Here is a 15,275-nt window from a genome sequence, read left to right as displayed (position 1 = left end):
TGTCACTGGTTTTACAGAATTAAACCCTTATCCTTGTGTTTTTTTTAAATTGATGCACATATGAGGTGTCTGGTTATTTATAAACTTTTTTTTAGTAAGCACAAGTGGTGTAATCCTTAGTCCTGTCTTAATATTTACAAGGACATGTCTTATTTTCACAAACAACATTGTCTTCCTGTTAAGACTACTTGAAATGAGCAAAAGCAGCAAAGCAGATGATGTGGAGCTCCCTGCTTTACATTTACCTGTCTGCTTTAAGGTTTCCACTGAGTTTTGAAAGTTCACAAACAGGATCGTGAGGGTCCTGCTCTCAACATCAGCAGTTATTAATAGAGTGCCTCATCAAGACGTTACTATGAAGCTGAAAAGACACTGCAGACCATAGAGGATTGCTTGGTAAGATTCATGCTATTTGATAGGATAGTACAGTAATTCAGCAAGGAGCCCTACTCAGTACGGTTTACCTTGCAGTGTGGGCAGATGTTTGGAAACACAAGTATAAATTAAAGGATGTCCATAGGCACAAGTCAAACGGCATGTCATGTGCATGTCTGTCCTGCAGAGAAGGACTTGGCGGTCCTGATGGACATGAGCCAGCTGTGTGCTCCTGCAGCCCGGATATCCTGGCTGCATCAACACGGGGGTGACAGCAGGGAGAGGGAGATGATTGTGTCGTCCCCCCCCCTCTGCTCTGCCCTTGTGAGGCCCCATCTGGAGTTCTGTGTCCAGGCCTGGGGCCCCCAGCTCAAGGACAATGTGGAGCTGTTGGAATGGGTCCAGAGGAGGACCACAAGGATGCTCAGAGGGCTGGAGCTATGTGGAAAGGCTGAGGGAGCTGGACCTGTTTGGCTTGGAGAAGAGAAGGCTCCAGGCAGACTTCACCGTGGCCTTCCAGTACTTGGAGGGAGCTTACAAGCAGCAGAAAGACTGACTTTTTACGCTGTCTGACAGTGATAGGACAAGGGGGATTGGCTACAAAGAGATTTATATTAGGAAGAAATATTTTACTCGGAGGTTGATAAGGCTCTGGCACAGGCTGCCCAGAGAGGCTGTGAATGTCCCATCCTTGAAGGCCAGGTTGGATGGGATCCTGGGCAGCCTGATCTGGTAGCTGGCAGCCCAGTCCATGATGGGGGTTGGAACTAGATGATCTTTTAAGGTCCCCTCCACCCTAAGCCATTCTATTATTCTAAATATATGCAAAGTTGTTGCAGATAATATAACTTATTAATGGAAAAAAAAAAAAAAAAAAGGCTTAGAGAGTGGAGGGTAAGTTCTACAGGGAAGTGTGCAAGTGCTGAGCATCATGCAGGGAGCAAAACCCCTTCTGCAAAGCACCACCCATTTATCTACCTATCATCTCAGGCAGGGGGTAGTGAGCATCCTTACCTGGATGAAACCACTGTGTTCGGTTTGTATGGAATGTAAACACAGAAACCAGAGGAGCTGCCTCATCTGTAAGGCTTCAGAATCGGCTTAGCTTTGTGGGGTAAGGTATGAAGGAGCATTACTCAAGCCATCCTTACTGTGGCCTTGCTTGGTGTTACCTGAAGAGCTCAAATCCCTTAACATGTAGGCAATTCGTGAGGGAGGAGTTGGTACAAATGCATGATAGATTTGTCCTTAACGTGATTGAATGCTGCTCCCCAATGGTGTGCAAATGACACTAAGCCACTCGTACTTGAATGCTGCACCTGGTTTGTACAGTGAATCCTGCACTGATGTACAGTGTTTGATACTCTGTTCTAGGTAGAGTCACTTGGTTGAAAACCACATTTTCGAGAGAAATGAGGTATTATTATAGTATTAACTTCATGAGAGAGAAGTATTACAGGGAACAAAACTGTTTATCTCCTGTGATTGTGCACCATTTTTTGTGTCTGGAGGACAAGTACGAGAGTGTATACTTACATTCATATCATCATGTGATTAGTGATTCTGTATGTGCGTGTTAGGTATTTATATAAAGGGAAGGAGGAAAAAAGAGGGGATATCCAGCCCAAGTTTCAGTTGTCAAGTTTATTTTTCGAAGGCAGCTTTGAACTGCATTTCTTAGCCTCTGGCATTTTAGATAGAATCTTCAAACACTAGATAAAAGGAAAGAGTGTACTGAAGATGGATTTCAATTATATTTTACTAATTAGTTATTACTTCTCCCTTGAGTGAACAGTTCAACAAGTGCAGAATAATCACACAAGTTCAGTGTGTTCTTTCAGAAACAGAAGTGAGAAAGTATCAAAGGGTTTGGGTCTGATTCAGAAATACTTCGTAACTAACAATTTTAGCTCACGATGTCTCTCTTTAAAAAGGCTTTTCCATTTTGTTCATTCAGCTTTGCGTTCAAACTTAGCTGGTCAGACTGGCAGAACACGTTCTTATAGCTGGGGAAGGAAAACATTAATCCCTGTTAGAATATTGATTGTGGAGGTTTGTCTAAGAGGAGTTGGTTTGCACAACAGTGTTTTTGTAGTTAGTTCAGGATGGTTTCACATGCAAGTGCTGCTGTTCAAACTGTGAAGTGCTGCAGTTACATAGAACAGAGATGTTAAAGCTGATGTGAACTCATTAAAGCTCTTCACCATTTCTGATTCTCCTCTATGTATTAAATAGTAGGAATGCTTTAACAGGAGAAATGTATGGAAGTGAGTACTTTGGTGCAGGACATTGGATTTCACCCAATAACTCTTGCACCAAATTAATAAATTACAATCTAACTAGGATCATATTTTTCTAGGAGATAATCAGGTTTGATTTAAAAACTTCAAATGATTGAGTGTCGACTATATCCTTAGTATATTATGGTAGTCATTAATTACTCTTGGCATTAAAAAAATCATCTTCTTACCTGAATTCATGCCTTCTCAGCTTCTGCGTGTATGAGAAACCATCCTTCCCTTCAGGTGCTTCTATCCTGAGATGCAGTTGTGTTTTTGCTTTCCCTGCCATGCACTGACTTGTGCTTCAGCAGTATCTCACGCTGAGGCAGGTTGCTCTGACCTCCAGGCTTCCTTGACAAACTTCCCAGTTTGCCCAGCAGCCCATGTAAAACAGGAGCAGGGGAGAGTATGTATGTAGGCATCAACAGGTGTTGGTGAATGATGCTCCCTGTATGTCAGTCAGTGCCTGCTTTTGTAAGTAACTCAGAGATCTCTCCCATTTTGATTTTGTTTCATAGCCATGCTGTTTATATATCTAGCTTCTTTGATGTGTGAGGCCAAACCCAGCAACGTACCGGCACGAGTCGCTTGGCCCTGTTGCGTATTTCTATGTTGTGTATTTCTATGTTGTGTATCTGAGCAGGGTGGTTGGCTGTGACGAGGAGCGTACGTCAACAGCTTGGTTTAGCTGTGTTTATTTTTCTTCACCAAATGTCAGACAACAAGATGAAGTTGTTCTTTTGAACTTTGTATTTAGCCTGCTCATTTCTGAATTTGCCAGACCTGCCAGTATCATTGGGTAAGTGGTGTTTCCAAAGGTGCCACAGATGCCAAACCCTGATAAAATCTGCCCTGTCTTGCTAATGAACACAGTTAGTTGTTCCCCATCTGCTGCCTGTGTCTGAAAGGTTAGGAAGCCCTTCCTTCGTGATCACAAAGGACATAATTATTGTCTGTAGAGGAGTCAAGTACAAAGACGGTTCATCCAGCCTGACCGCTGCTACACTGCAGGCCACCAAAGATTAACAGCTGCTTCTCCTTTGATTAGGTTAGGTAATAACAGTTACTTTAGTTAATAATTGGATGGATTCCCAGGCCATGTAATTCAGGTTTAGGCTGTCATTTTTCGCTGGCATGTTGCTGAGCTGTATTATTGGAACGGAGCCTGTAATCCTATTAGTCAGTTGTCACTCAAGCCATAGGAGAGCAGAAGAGGAATTCAAATCCATTAAGGTGTTGTTACAGGTAGGAAAATAAGTCAGCCATGCTCGCTTGTTATGCAGGGAGCTTTCCTGATTGTCTGACAACATTAAAAAACAAAGATGAATTTTAGAAGTTTGCTGAAACGCTTAGTTATTAGTTAATCCTAAAGATTGTTACATCGTGTTTATGGTCATTTCTGTTCAGTTTGCCACCTGTGCATTAGTGTGTACATGTTCTGCTGAAGAGATGCATGATGAGTATGCTGCTGTGTCAAAGCTGGTAGCCACGTGCTTTAAATGACAAGGGCGTAATGATCCAAAAAATTACAGATTCATACTTACCATCACTTCAGCTGTGTCTCCATTCTTCCTGTACAAACCAGGCTGCTGCATTTCCCACTGATAGAGACTTCCGAAATGCAGGGAGAACAAGATTTCTTTTTCTTACATTAGTTTTGAGTGCTACATCATTGGTTCTGAAGGCCTCATCTCTGTTGTTATTTCTGTAATGTGTAAGACAAATTTAGGTGGCATCTTTTGTGCCTCTTCCTCTCTCTGTTAAGAAATGCCTGAATGACAGCAATAATAATTTTTCCATGTGGTTTTTCTGCCTCATCTCCTGCATATTACTGGGCAGCGTGAGAGCTTTGGCATCCTTCTGTACCTATGATTGAGATGTATGAAAATGGTTTTAGAGATTGTTGTATTTCTGAAAATATGCAAGGCCAAAAAGTTCCACTGCTAAAAATCGACAAACGTGTGGGGTTTTCTTCTGCTCAACAAACATGAGCCCCATTGCGTTGATTGTTTTGCTAAATAAACCTCCCACAGAAGTATGCAGGCATTCTCAAAGAGCTGTTTCTTTAGGGAAATTGAGACAGTTTTCCTGAGCGTCTAGCTAAGTAATTCCAGAGGTGAAGTTAGTAGACTGGAGCATTCTTTCAGGCAGCAGAGGTGTGCCATACTGGTTTGTGCTCTTCCCAAATAGGGGGACTTAATGTTGTCTCCCAACAGGGTCTGTCATTTTTCATACTGAGATGATGCTTGATCTGCTCCGTGCCTTTGGAGCTACAAAAGTGAAAGCTGTAATGATTCCAGTAGGTCTTGCATGCAAACACAGACACAGTGTTGTATTTTATCATACAGGTCAGTGGTAATACAAGGTAACACAGCAGCAGATGAGCATCAATTAGTAACGTTTACAGACTGTAACAGTGATGGCAAAATGGCATTTTGGTGTGAAATCCTGTTAAGTGGAAGCACAAAGGGGACCCCTAGAATAAGAAGCTGATCTGTAATGCTAGGACTATGTACAGAATTAGTTTTCAAGGAATCTGTTTGAAAGCAGCACCAATAGCATGATGAATGCAGAACAAACCAAAAGCAAATGTGGTACTTCAAATCCAAGAGCATTGATTAATTTGTGTGCATTTTCAATAAGGTGCAAGCAGAGAATGTGACAAAAGATCTGGGAGGGTAATAATTTTGAGTTGCTGTTACTTGCTAAGCGCATGACGGGAAAAACAAGAGAGAACCTGCACCAGTCAAGTGACGTTTTCAATCTTAGGTAGTTTCCCATAACTGAAGCATTACCAAAATGATGTCCTTTTTTTTTTTTTTTTTACCTGATTCCCAAACTCCAAGTAATTAATTTGAGAAGGCAGAAGAGCTAACCAGCTCGTATCCTCAGCAGCATCTGTCAGAGAGCATTTCTAGTAACTGGCACTCTGCCTGGTGATGCTGCCAGGCTTTCTTCCAGACAAGGGACTGAATTTGTGGGGTTCCCATGCTTTGAAATACGTAACTGGATTTCATCAGCATAATGATGGCACTCATGTTTTAGAGTGATCTGCATAAGCAATTTTATGCGTACATAAACCACGTCGAGGAACGAGCCTGGAGGTAGTTTCCTTTTGGAAAAGCATGTAAGAAAGAGGAAGTACCCATCTGGAGATGGTCTGTATTTGCTTAATCCTTTAAAAAAGCATTGGAGTAGAACTACAAAGGTAACAGCAATAGGTAAAGATTGACTTCTGTGAAATCCCTACAACAGTATGTTCTTATGGAAAATATTTATGGTATTATGGAAAGCATTATGGTATTAGTCTATAGATGTTACCTAAATAATAGCACGTGGTACGTTTGTATTGCCTTTGAGACCATAACATGAGAATTTCTGCTCCTGTGCCTTCTGAAAAACGTTCTTCTTTGTGTACTGGCATCTCACTGCCCTTCTTCAGAGGTGTTCATCATGATAAATGCATGTATTAAACATTTCCTGTGTTGACACAACATCTCAGGGCGGTTGTCTTCCAGGCACCTGGCTTATGCACGAATTTTCTGAACGTTTCTGTGGGTTCTCTGCTGTGATTTTGTTTCTGCAGAACACAGCAGACCAGATAGCGTTTCGGGCTGCAGGAGGACTGACTGCCTTGGAGCACATTCTTCAAGCAATGACTGCTCCCACCAATCTGAACACAGCTTCACGGATTCCTTTTAAGTAAGTATGATTGGTCCTTCCGTTGTCATTTAGTATCACTGGAATATTCATTTAACATCTGCTTCACTGCTTCTGCTTCCTTCTTACAGTGTTGAAGGAAAAAAAAAGTCGCACTCTATTTTGTGCTGCCATGAAAGGTGAAAGACGTTTCCACTCAACCTCTGGTTTTCAGTCCAGGGCTTCTCATTCCCTTACTGTGAGACTTTTAAAGTGAAGCAGTTGTTTTGAGATAGTGCTAGCTGAAAGGGCTCCTACAAACAAGTAAATCCAAATTCTTGTGGATTAGAGGAATTACTCTTCATAGCACGTAAGAGTAGAAGGGTTGAAATGTCTAATCCCTAAAAATTCCATTTGTGCTATAAAAGAGCTAAGGATGCTTTTTGTACAAGAGCGACCGAGTCTAAAATGTTCTGCTGTGTGCCATTGTTGCAATTCCTTTGTAGATTTAAGTTGATATTCTAATGATTTGAATGTAAGCGCTGCGTTGTGTGGTTTTGGATCTTTAATGACCAGTAATATATTATGGACCAGATATGAAGTGCTAGGAAAGAGCACCTAGGAAAAAAATGTACTTTTAATATCCTAACTTTGCTCTTCGAAAAGAATAAAATTCCTCCATTCCCTGTAGTTCATGCAGAATGCACTTCCTGTGAGTCCACCCAGTTCCTCTGATCCTGAATTGATGTTACAGTGCTCAGCAGCACCTGGGAGAATGAAAAATAATACTCAATCTGTAAGGAAGCTCTCGACCAAAGTGTTTGTGACTTGGAGGAGTACCAAATGATGATCTTGTGCCAGAGCTTAGACCTCAAATTAAGATCACTGTTTACTTACAGTGGGGCATGCTGTATTTTCAATTAACAATGTATTCTGTTAAGCTCTAGTGTGAAATGTAATGCAAACAGAAATAAAATTGCTTTAAGCAGAACTGCTTGCATTTGGGGAATGCAGTTGATATGGTTTCATTCATTCCTGCTACAGAAGAACATACAAAAAAAAAAAAAAAAGCTGCAAGTTCCTTACAGATATTATATAGGAACAAGCACAACATGAGGTTAAATTGACTTATGTTTCCTAAAGAAGGAAAGTAGTAGAGCTAATGCTGTTATATTCCATTTCCTGCTTTCTCAAGGCTGTGGAGCACCTTTGCTTTGCTCCATTCATGACTCAGATACAAAGCCTGCCTTTTATGAACGATTGGAAAACACTTTCAAAGTTCCACTCGCTGCTGGGAGTAAGTTAAATGTTCAGACAGCATCCTTCCAGTTTAATGCCTTGTTTGTCAGTGTGAATGACTAAAGAAATCAAGAAAAATTTTACCTTTTCCTTAAACACAACAAGTGTGCTGTTTTTTGAGGTTCCTAGAACATGTAACAAATTAGAAAAACAAAAAATAAACAAAACACAAATTGCAGAGACCTCTCTGGTGACCTCCTAAAACTTGTGCTATCTCTTATGTTACAAGGAGCCAGCTTCCATCTCTAGATTATCTTCATATGTTGTGTTGGTACTCAAAGAGAGCTTCCAGCTCTCAAGGTTGTAGCTGCAAAACCCATTAGCAGCCTTGTTCCCTTCCCCATCCATGTTTTAAGTCAGTGCCACTGCTGCTGAGGCCAGGAGCACAAAGCCCACTCACCAGCTGGGTCTTTCAGCCCACAGGCTTGGTTGTGAATGAGGATTGCTAGTTATTACTAGTTTTTGTTTTTTTAGTTGGGACGGTTCTGTTTCTCTGTTGGCGGAGTTGTAGATGAAGTAGCTAGACGTGTGGCAGATTTTATTCAGACTGTTACATCAATGGCACTTGGAACTTGCCTGTTGTGCCTTTGACACGTGAATAAAAGGAGCAGACTTAACTTTTCCAGATACAGTTTTCATAACAGAACACTAAGCCATGGTGTCAAACTTCAGCTGTTTCTATGTGAACAAACATATGGGAGAGGTTTATATAGGTACTGCTAGCCTACTGTTTGGGCTTCTATATGCAGTGCAGCACACTTTTAGCTATGATCATAATTTTTCAGTGGGTGACGTTTCTTCCAAGAAACAGTTGCTGAAGTCAGAGTCAATCCAATTCCCCGTGCGAGGGATTTTAATGTTGTACTTAATGTGTATTGTAGAGCTTACTATTAAATGCAAAGGTCTGTTGCTATTCATCTCCTTGTGCTGCCCTAACAATAGGGTGAAAATGTTTAAATGACAAGGAAATCAAAGTTTTCAAAGTTACTAATAGGATTTCAGGGCATCTTAATTCTTCAGCAAAACCTGTTCTCAGTCATCATGCCGTGTGTGATTCATGCTTTTGTGGGCCTAATCACTGCTAGTAAACTTTCCCACTCATGTGATTGCTGCTCATATTTGCTAGACTTCTACTGCATTCTGTCATTACTGCTTCTCAAGATGACATGCTGCAAAATAGCAGTAAGATACTCCATGTTGTTTCCAAGGATAAACTATTTTAGCAAAGACTTATTTTTTTACATACATTGAAAACTGAGTTGGAAAGCATAACGTATGCTGGGGGCGTCACGGCGAACTTGGTGTTGCTGCACATAGTGCAGACCCTCTGTGGTTGATTTCAGTGATGTTCTTTCTCATATAGAAAAACATTTTGAATGAAATGAAGCAGCAGTTATTTCTGCATAGAGGTGAAGCAAAGCCCTGTGGAGGCGAGTTAAATTAAGACCTTTCATTAATTGCCTTCCTGTCTTCCTTTGGCCAGCTATGCTCTGCTGAAGGACACTGCTGGCCTTATGATTGTTTGCATGCTCATGTACATTTAACCATTGGTACTCAAACTGGGAATGTGTCTGTTTTTTTGTGCTGAGGTTAAGCTATTTACAAGTAGGTGAGGAGATTACATGGGCTATTATCTACATCTCTCTTTCTCCAAAATCCTGGCAGTATGGTGCAGCTCAGAACTTTAATCCCATGTCTACAGGATAAAGCTTTATTATCAAAGATTTAACAATATGCCTGTTGTTTTGTACCCCTGTCCAGATTGGTAGTTAGACTTAGCAGGGCAGCAAATGCCGTGAAAAGATGTGACGTTTATGAGACAGATAATACATGTGGTGTCCCAACAGTATTCCTCCCTTCAAATAAAGCACTGAAGAAAGAAAAGGGAAAGCAATGGATTACAGTTGATTTTATTACTGATGTTAACATACAAATTAGTGTTCAGCTGCCTTATTTCTTAAAGCAGCATTTTGTAATCTTCCTGAGTTTGCTCACGTTCAGCACGCTCAGCAGAATTTCAAGTGGTTTCAGAGTTTTATGGTATTTTCCTTATGCTTGTATGGAAAAGCAAGTAGGAACTCCGTAAAGCAATTTCATGACTTACGATCAAAACCAGAACACGATTCACATCCCCGCATTGCCTTTCATATATACTGTGGGCAACTCATCCCCTCTGTGTTGTGCCTTCTTACCGCCCTTGACAATTGGAGCAAATCTGCCAACAAACAAGGATTTTTGTGTAGGAGTTGTTTCATTCACACTTGCAAAGTATTTTGAGTTCCTTAGGTAGCCAGCACTTCACATACAAATTAGTAGCTGTCCTAATGAACAAAGGGGGACTGTCTTCTATTTAAGACATGATGGAAATTGTCTTTATTATGTTCTCTATGCATACAGCTTCTCTTAATATTTGTTTAAAGTGGATGCTATTGTGGCAGAAGGTAGAAGTACCTGCACGGTACCATAGATGGCCTTGACACAAGCAGTTGTTATTTTGTTGGGATTTTTCAAGAAAAGAAGGTATTGAGCTGAGAACTGTTTCTGGTTTGTTCTTTGTAATTTTTCCTTTTATGAATACTCACTAAAGGAGCCAACCTGTGCTGGTGGTTTTACTACTCCTGCTTTTCTATCGAATTGTTCACAAATCTTTCAACCCAAACTGGAAAACACACTTGTGTATCTTCTCCTGCAGTTATTCCCTCTAAATAATCACCGAAGACTGAAAGTACAGGGACATGTAGTCAGAAGAGGGACCTCCCTGCAAGATCAGCATCTGAAACCTGCAGCATCTGGCTCTTTTCTGCAGTATCTTGTTGCTCTCTGTCTCAGGGCTGGATGTCCCACTCGCAGCACTCAAAACCAAGACGTTATTGTCCTACCACACAATACTGAAACAAGCTTTATTGCCAAAAGTAGTGAACTGCTAGGTAGATTTTGGCTTGAGATCCAAATCTTGCAGTGCAATAACTGATAAACCAACACAGGAGGATTTCTGTGGAGGTCTTTCAGATTCTGTCACACTTACAAACACTAGGGGAGAGGAATGGCTTGACCATTACTTGTTGTGTGATAGTTAAGTTGTAGTTATTTAGGGTGTTGGTTTTGTTTTTCACAAGTACCATTTCAGGACAAATCTGATGAGTTCTTGGCAGTGTCTTGAAGGAGAATTGTTGCTGAGCTTTGCCTTCTCTGCTAATTGTGATGAGACATTGCAGCTGAAGTGTTGAATAATGTAAAATACATACAAAATAGTTACTGATTGTGAACCTCCAATGCTTTTGAGGGGTTCCTTTTGATATCATAGGCCCCAAGAATAAAGGACCAACCTAAGGCTGGGCTTTTTGTCTTCGATTTTTACTTATTTTTGTTTCAATCCAAATTCTTACCCTGGATCGTGAGGCCCCGCTTTCACAGTCTGTATTCGTACTGAAAATCAAGATCAAGCGAGCTTTTGCCCTTCTTACCATCGTGCAGTCATTCTGCTCACTGGTTTTCAGCAGCAGCTCTCCTCCACTGCTCTCAGCTGATTGCTTTGTTAAGAGAAGAATCAGAGTGCTGATGTTTCTCTCAAGCAGAAGTTCTGACTCCTCGCCCTTATGTAGTGGTGCAGGAGGGTGGCTCAGTTCTGTGTGGCTGGGTAGTGTTGTTTCCTCAACAGGCAGCAACCTTTCCAAACAGGGTTTGGAATGGAAGGTAGCCTTTGTCAGCTTGTTTATGATGGCGTGCATTTGGGAAAGTGAAGGTGCACTGGCAGACATGAAATCCACATAGGTACACACAAACTGTTGGGATCTAGCTTGAAGATATTGGGTAAAATGAGTCTTCTTTCTTTGTATTCATGTGAAATGAACATATTACAGGGATGCACGTTTGTCTAGTTTTAAGACAGATTTCTCTATTGGATCAAAGTTTGTGTACCAGAAGGAGGAGTGTTTCTCTAATTGGATTTACTCAGGAGGAAAGCCCTACATCAGAGGGTAGACTTATTATGCGGTTGGAGCGTGCATGCCGTCTGACACGGCTGTAAAGCTGATTTGTGGGTGAGGGACAAAGTTTAGTGCAACATCAGTGATCGATAAACAGCTGCGTTGTGCGTGAAGCTCACACTCTTCCATTTCAGCTGCAGTACCCATCACTTGAGATACGAGATTTGTACTGAGGAGCAATCAGAGCTTCAGACAAGAAGAGGGAAAAAAGCAAAAACAGCCGAGCTGCTTTTTTAGTTGTCCGTCCCAGAGAGCTGAGCTGGTGGTTAAATAAAGTTCTTGCTTGACATTCGCAGCTCTCAGTGCTCGTCTCGGAGGCCTTGTACAGAAATGGTGACAGTTGACAGCTGTTGTGCCGTTAATAAGATTAAAGTAAAGAAATTAGTTGTGCTGCCTGTAATCTGCCATTTAACACTGCAAACCACCTGGGGACAGCTTCTGTGCTGACACTTCCAATTCTGAATTTGGAGAAAACAGTGGAACTGAGTCATAGTTCAGAACGTGCCATGAGCAGAATGCATTTAAACGAAACGCAGTTAGCAAGCTTATGTTACAATTAAAAGAACCTTCTTTATTGTTGTGAAAAATTAATTTGACATCCATTTGCTTAAAGCACCTTTTCAAAACCATTATTTAAGCCTCTGAAATTTCAGATACTTTTTCTGACATAGGATTCATTTGGGAAATACAAAAGCGCGATGCATTATCGCAGTTGATTTTTCTTCAGTAAGTGGGAAGTTTCTGTGTTCAAATGGAAAATAAGTGCTCATCCTTGCAGTTCTGAAAATCCCATCTAACAAAGAAACGTTGTTGTGAATTAGCTGCATTGTGTCACAAACCCTGCAGCCCTGCTGAAACGATGAGTTAACCTGCCAAGGCCCCACCTGATCCTGCAGTGTTTATATTTAAATTGAATTAATCATTTTTTTTTAATCAGAGTAGCTGGTGAAAAGAAAATCAGCACCTTTCATTTTAACTGGAAAAAAAACCCCAACTGATGCACTGATGTAGTTTCATCTCTCTCTGCCCCATGCAAGCACTCACCCACCCAGGGAATAATCATCCACAAAAAGTCTATGAGTCGATTAATGTTTTTTCACTATTGTTGAGAAGGGTGAAATAAATACCTTTATGTAATTAGGATAAGATATGTTTAAAAAAAAAAAAAAAAAAAAGCATATGAAGCGTGCTAATTGAATTTTTGAATGCTGTAATTGTCAGGTAAAAATCAGGTGAAATGGGCAAAAATTAACCACTCATCAATAAATAATGGTTTAATGTTGTGCTCATATCATGTGAACTGCATATTGTAACTGATTTGATTAGACAGAACAGGAAAGTTAATTACCACTACAGTAAAATGTACAGAGTTGGTGATGTGGTGATAATTGGCATATTGACACAGGAAAGGTGTTGGTGTTCCTTGCACTTTCACAGATCAAACCAAGTGAAGTAATGCGTCTGTAAGTCCAGAATTGTTTCTCAAGTTGAGAAAAAGATGATGCCAGAATACTGATGATACTTTTCAGTTTCCTTTAGACAAACAACTCGAGTTGCTAACCATCTTTATTTATTATTGTATATATTTATGATGCTTTTGTGTGGGGTGTCCGTGTGCGTATTTGTATAAGAATAGTGATTGCTTCTGTGGGAAGCAGAGTTCTACAGATTGATTCTGTGTTTATTCTGGAACAGTGTTATCCTTGGTCACATTCCTCTTGTCTCTGAGTGTATTTTGTAGGACTGGTCCCAGCTTCCCTACACGTCCTGTTCTGGGAGCGCTGGGGCTCTGTGCAGATGTAAATACCACATGTGGGAGAGTAGCAGGACGTGTCTGGTGTACCTGGAGCTTGCAGTGGCATGTTGTGTTTCCCACTTTGTTCTTTCTATGGCAAACCTGTTACCTCTTCCTGTAGCCAGAGGTGTAGATCACATGGTGCTGTTGTAGTTGCACACTGATGCTTAAAGCTTGTGCAGTTCACAGTATGTCAGTAGAAGTTTTTGGACCGGTGTTTCACCTGCTCAGATCTTCTTTCTTGGTTTGAGCTACTCAGTGCTCCCTGTTGCTTACGTTTGTTCATAGGTGCTGCAGAAATGCTTCTCTGTAAAGCTGGTCCCGGGATACTATGAATTGCTCCTGAAGGTTGTGCTAAGAAGAGGGGCCTTGTACCCCAATTCCCAATAAGCTAGAAGAAAAGAATATTGCCTATCCCAATTACACAGTAATACATAATTATCAGCTAATTTCTTTAGCTCTGCTATGCCTTTGCAGCACGGCCATAATTTGTGTTAGATTTGTACTATGAATGCATGTGTACATTTGCTAAGAATGCACGTGAATAGCTGTTCTTAATAAAAAGAAGTTAACAGATACCACAAGGCAGTTCAAGCTTTTCAAACTGTATGTTCCAAGACATGTCATTAGGATATAAACCATGAACACGGAAGAGTCCGGTAGCCACGCACTGTGGGAGTTCTGCTAAATATGGCTGCATAACATGTAAGGTGTTATTTTTTTCCCTTATTTCATTTAAATATTCAGTTTCAAGTTTAGACGAACAATTGTAAATTACTGAAATATTGTTTTGTCACGTTCTTCCATTTATTTTTCTTTCTCTCCTCCTGATTTTTTAGGTCTCTCTGCAGTACAGTAAATGCTTATGGACTCACCTGCAATAACTGTACAGAAAACTGCACCTATATTCTTTTTAGTAACAAGATCACCTTTTTAATGGACTTGTTGATGCACCAGTTTACGGTATGTAAAATAGATGTAATGTAGAAATTTGTCCTCTTTCACAAACATATTACAGTATTTGCAGTGTAAGAGCTCCAAGAGATCATAGACTCATAGAATGGCCTGTGTTGAAAAGGACCATTATGATCATAAAGCTCCAATTAGAAAAGTAAGGTTCTTCTGTTGTGTGTATTTGGTAAACTACATGTATTGTACTTCTATACAAATGGATATACTCTGTGCTGCTAATGAATTCTGCAGAAGCACGCACACTGGGAACTCTGGAGAGTGGACAGTGTGTCAATCTTAACCCATTCTGGGGCTTTCTTTTTTCATGCAGCCTGTGGCAATGGCTGATGTATAGAATGCTATGAGTTGTTCATGTCTGCTGTGCTCTTATGTGTTTCAACATGGAAAGCACAACGCAGTTCAGTATGTTGCTGTTAACTGCATTTGCAGAGGTGTTTCAATAGCAGGACTCTCTGACAGTGAAGGTTTTAATTTTCCAGTGTTTCATTTAATTTGAAACGTCATTAAATATTTTATTTGAAAACTCATTTTTAATTCATAGTGACCTGCTCATCATAAGATATTTAGTCCTGGTTTTCTACTTATAAATCGTGTGTATGTATTTTCATGAGCCAAGCAGTTTGTTAATTGAAAAGTTATGTACGTACTTTAAATAATTCAAATGACGCTGTTAGACTCAACAAGCCATAGGACTGCTGATGAACACTTAAAAAAGATGGTCCAAAGGCCTTTGGCACAAACAAAGAAAACAGGAATGCAACCTGTATGGTGTCCTCTAAGTAGCTGCCAGCTCATTGTTCTCCACCAAATCTTTCCAAGAGGATTCCAGGTATTAGATTTCAAATATACTTAGTGAAAGGTGCATGTATTGTGCTGGGCCAGTCACAACACTGCTCGCTGTCTGCAGGGCGAGCCAGAGCACAGGCT

At 40.6% G+C, this 15,275-nt stretch overlaps 1 protein-coding gene across 4 annotated transcripts in view; it reads left to right on the top strand.

Annotated features, from left to right (window-relative positions):
- Nucleotides 1–15,275, top strand: part of SCAPER (S-phase cyclin A associated protein in the ER) — a 161,336-nt gene that overhangs the window by 102,925 nt on the left and 43,136 nt on the right. For all 4 annotated transcript variants that reach the window (XM_042824624.1, XM_042824622.1, XM_042824621.1 and 1 more), the window contains exons 24-25: nucleotides 6,244–6,359; nucleotides 14,216–14,339. In XM_042824624.1, coding sequence (XP_042680558.1) covers nucleotides 6,244–6,359; nucleotides 14,216–14,339 — 240 coding nt within the window. The remainder of the gene's footprint in view (nucleotides 1–6,243; nucleotides 6,360–14,215; nucleotides 14,340–15,275) is intronic.

The sequence above is a fragment of the Centrocercus urophasianus genome, unplaced genomic scaffold, assembly GCF_019232065.1.
Source record: "Centrocercus urophasianus isolate 14NV4802_14NV808 unplaced genomic scaffold, USGS_Curo_1.0 seq_23, whole genome shotgun sequence".
Lineage (NCBI taxonomy): Eukaryota > Metazoa > Chordata > Aves > Galliformes > Phasianidae > Centrocercus > Centrocercus urophasianus.
The sequence above is the reverse complement of the archived record's forward strand: the minus strand, read 5'-3'. Positions and strand labels throughout refer to the sequence as shown.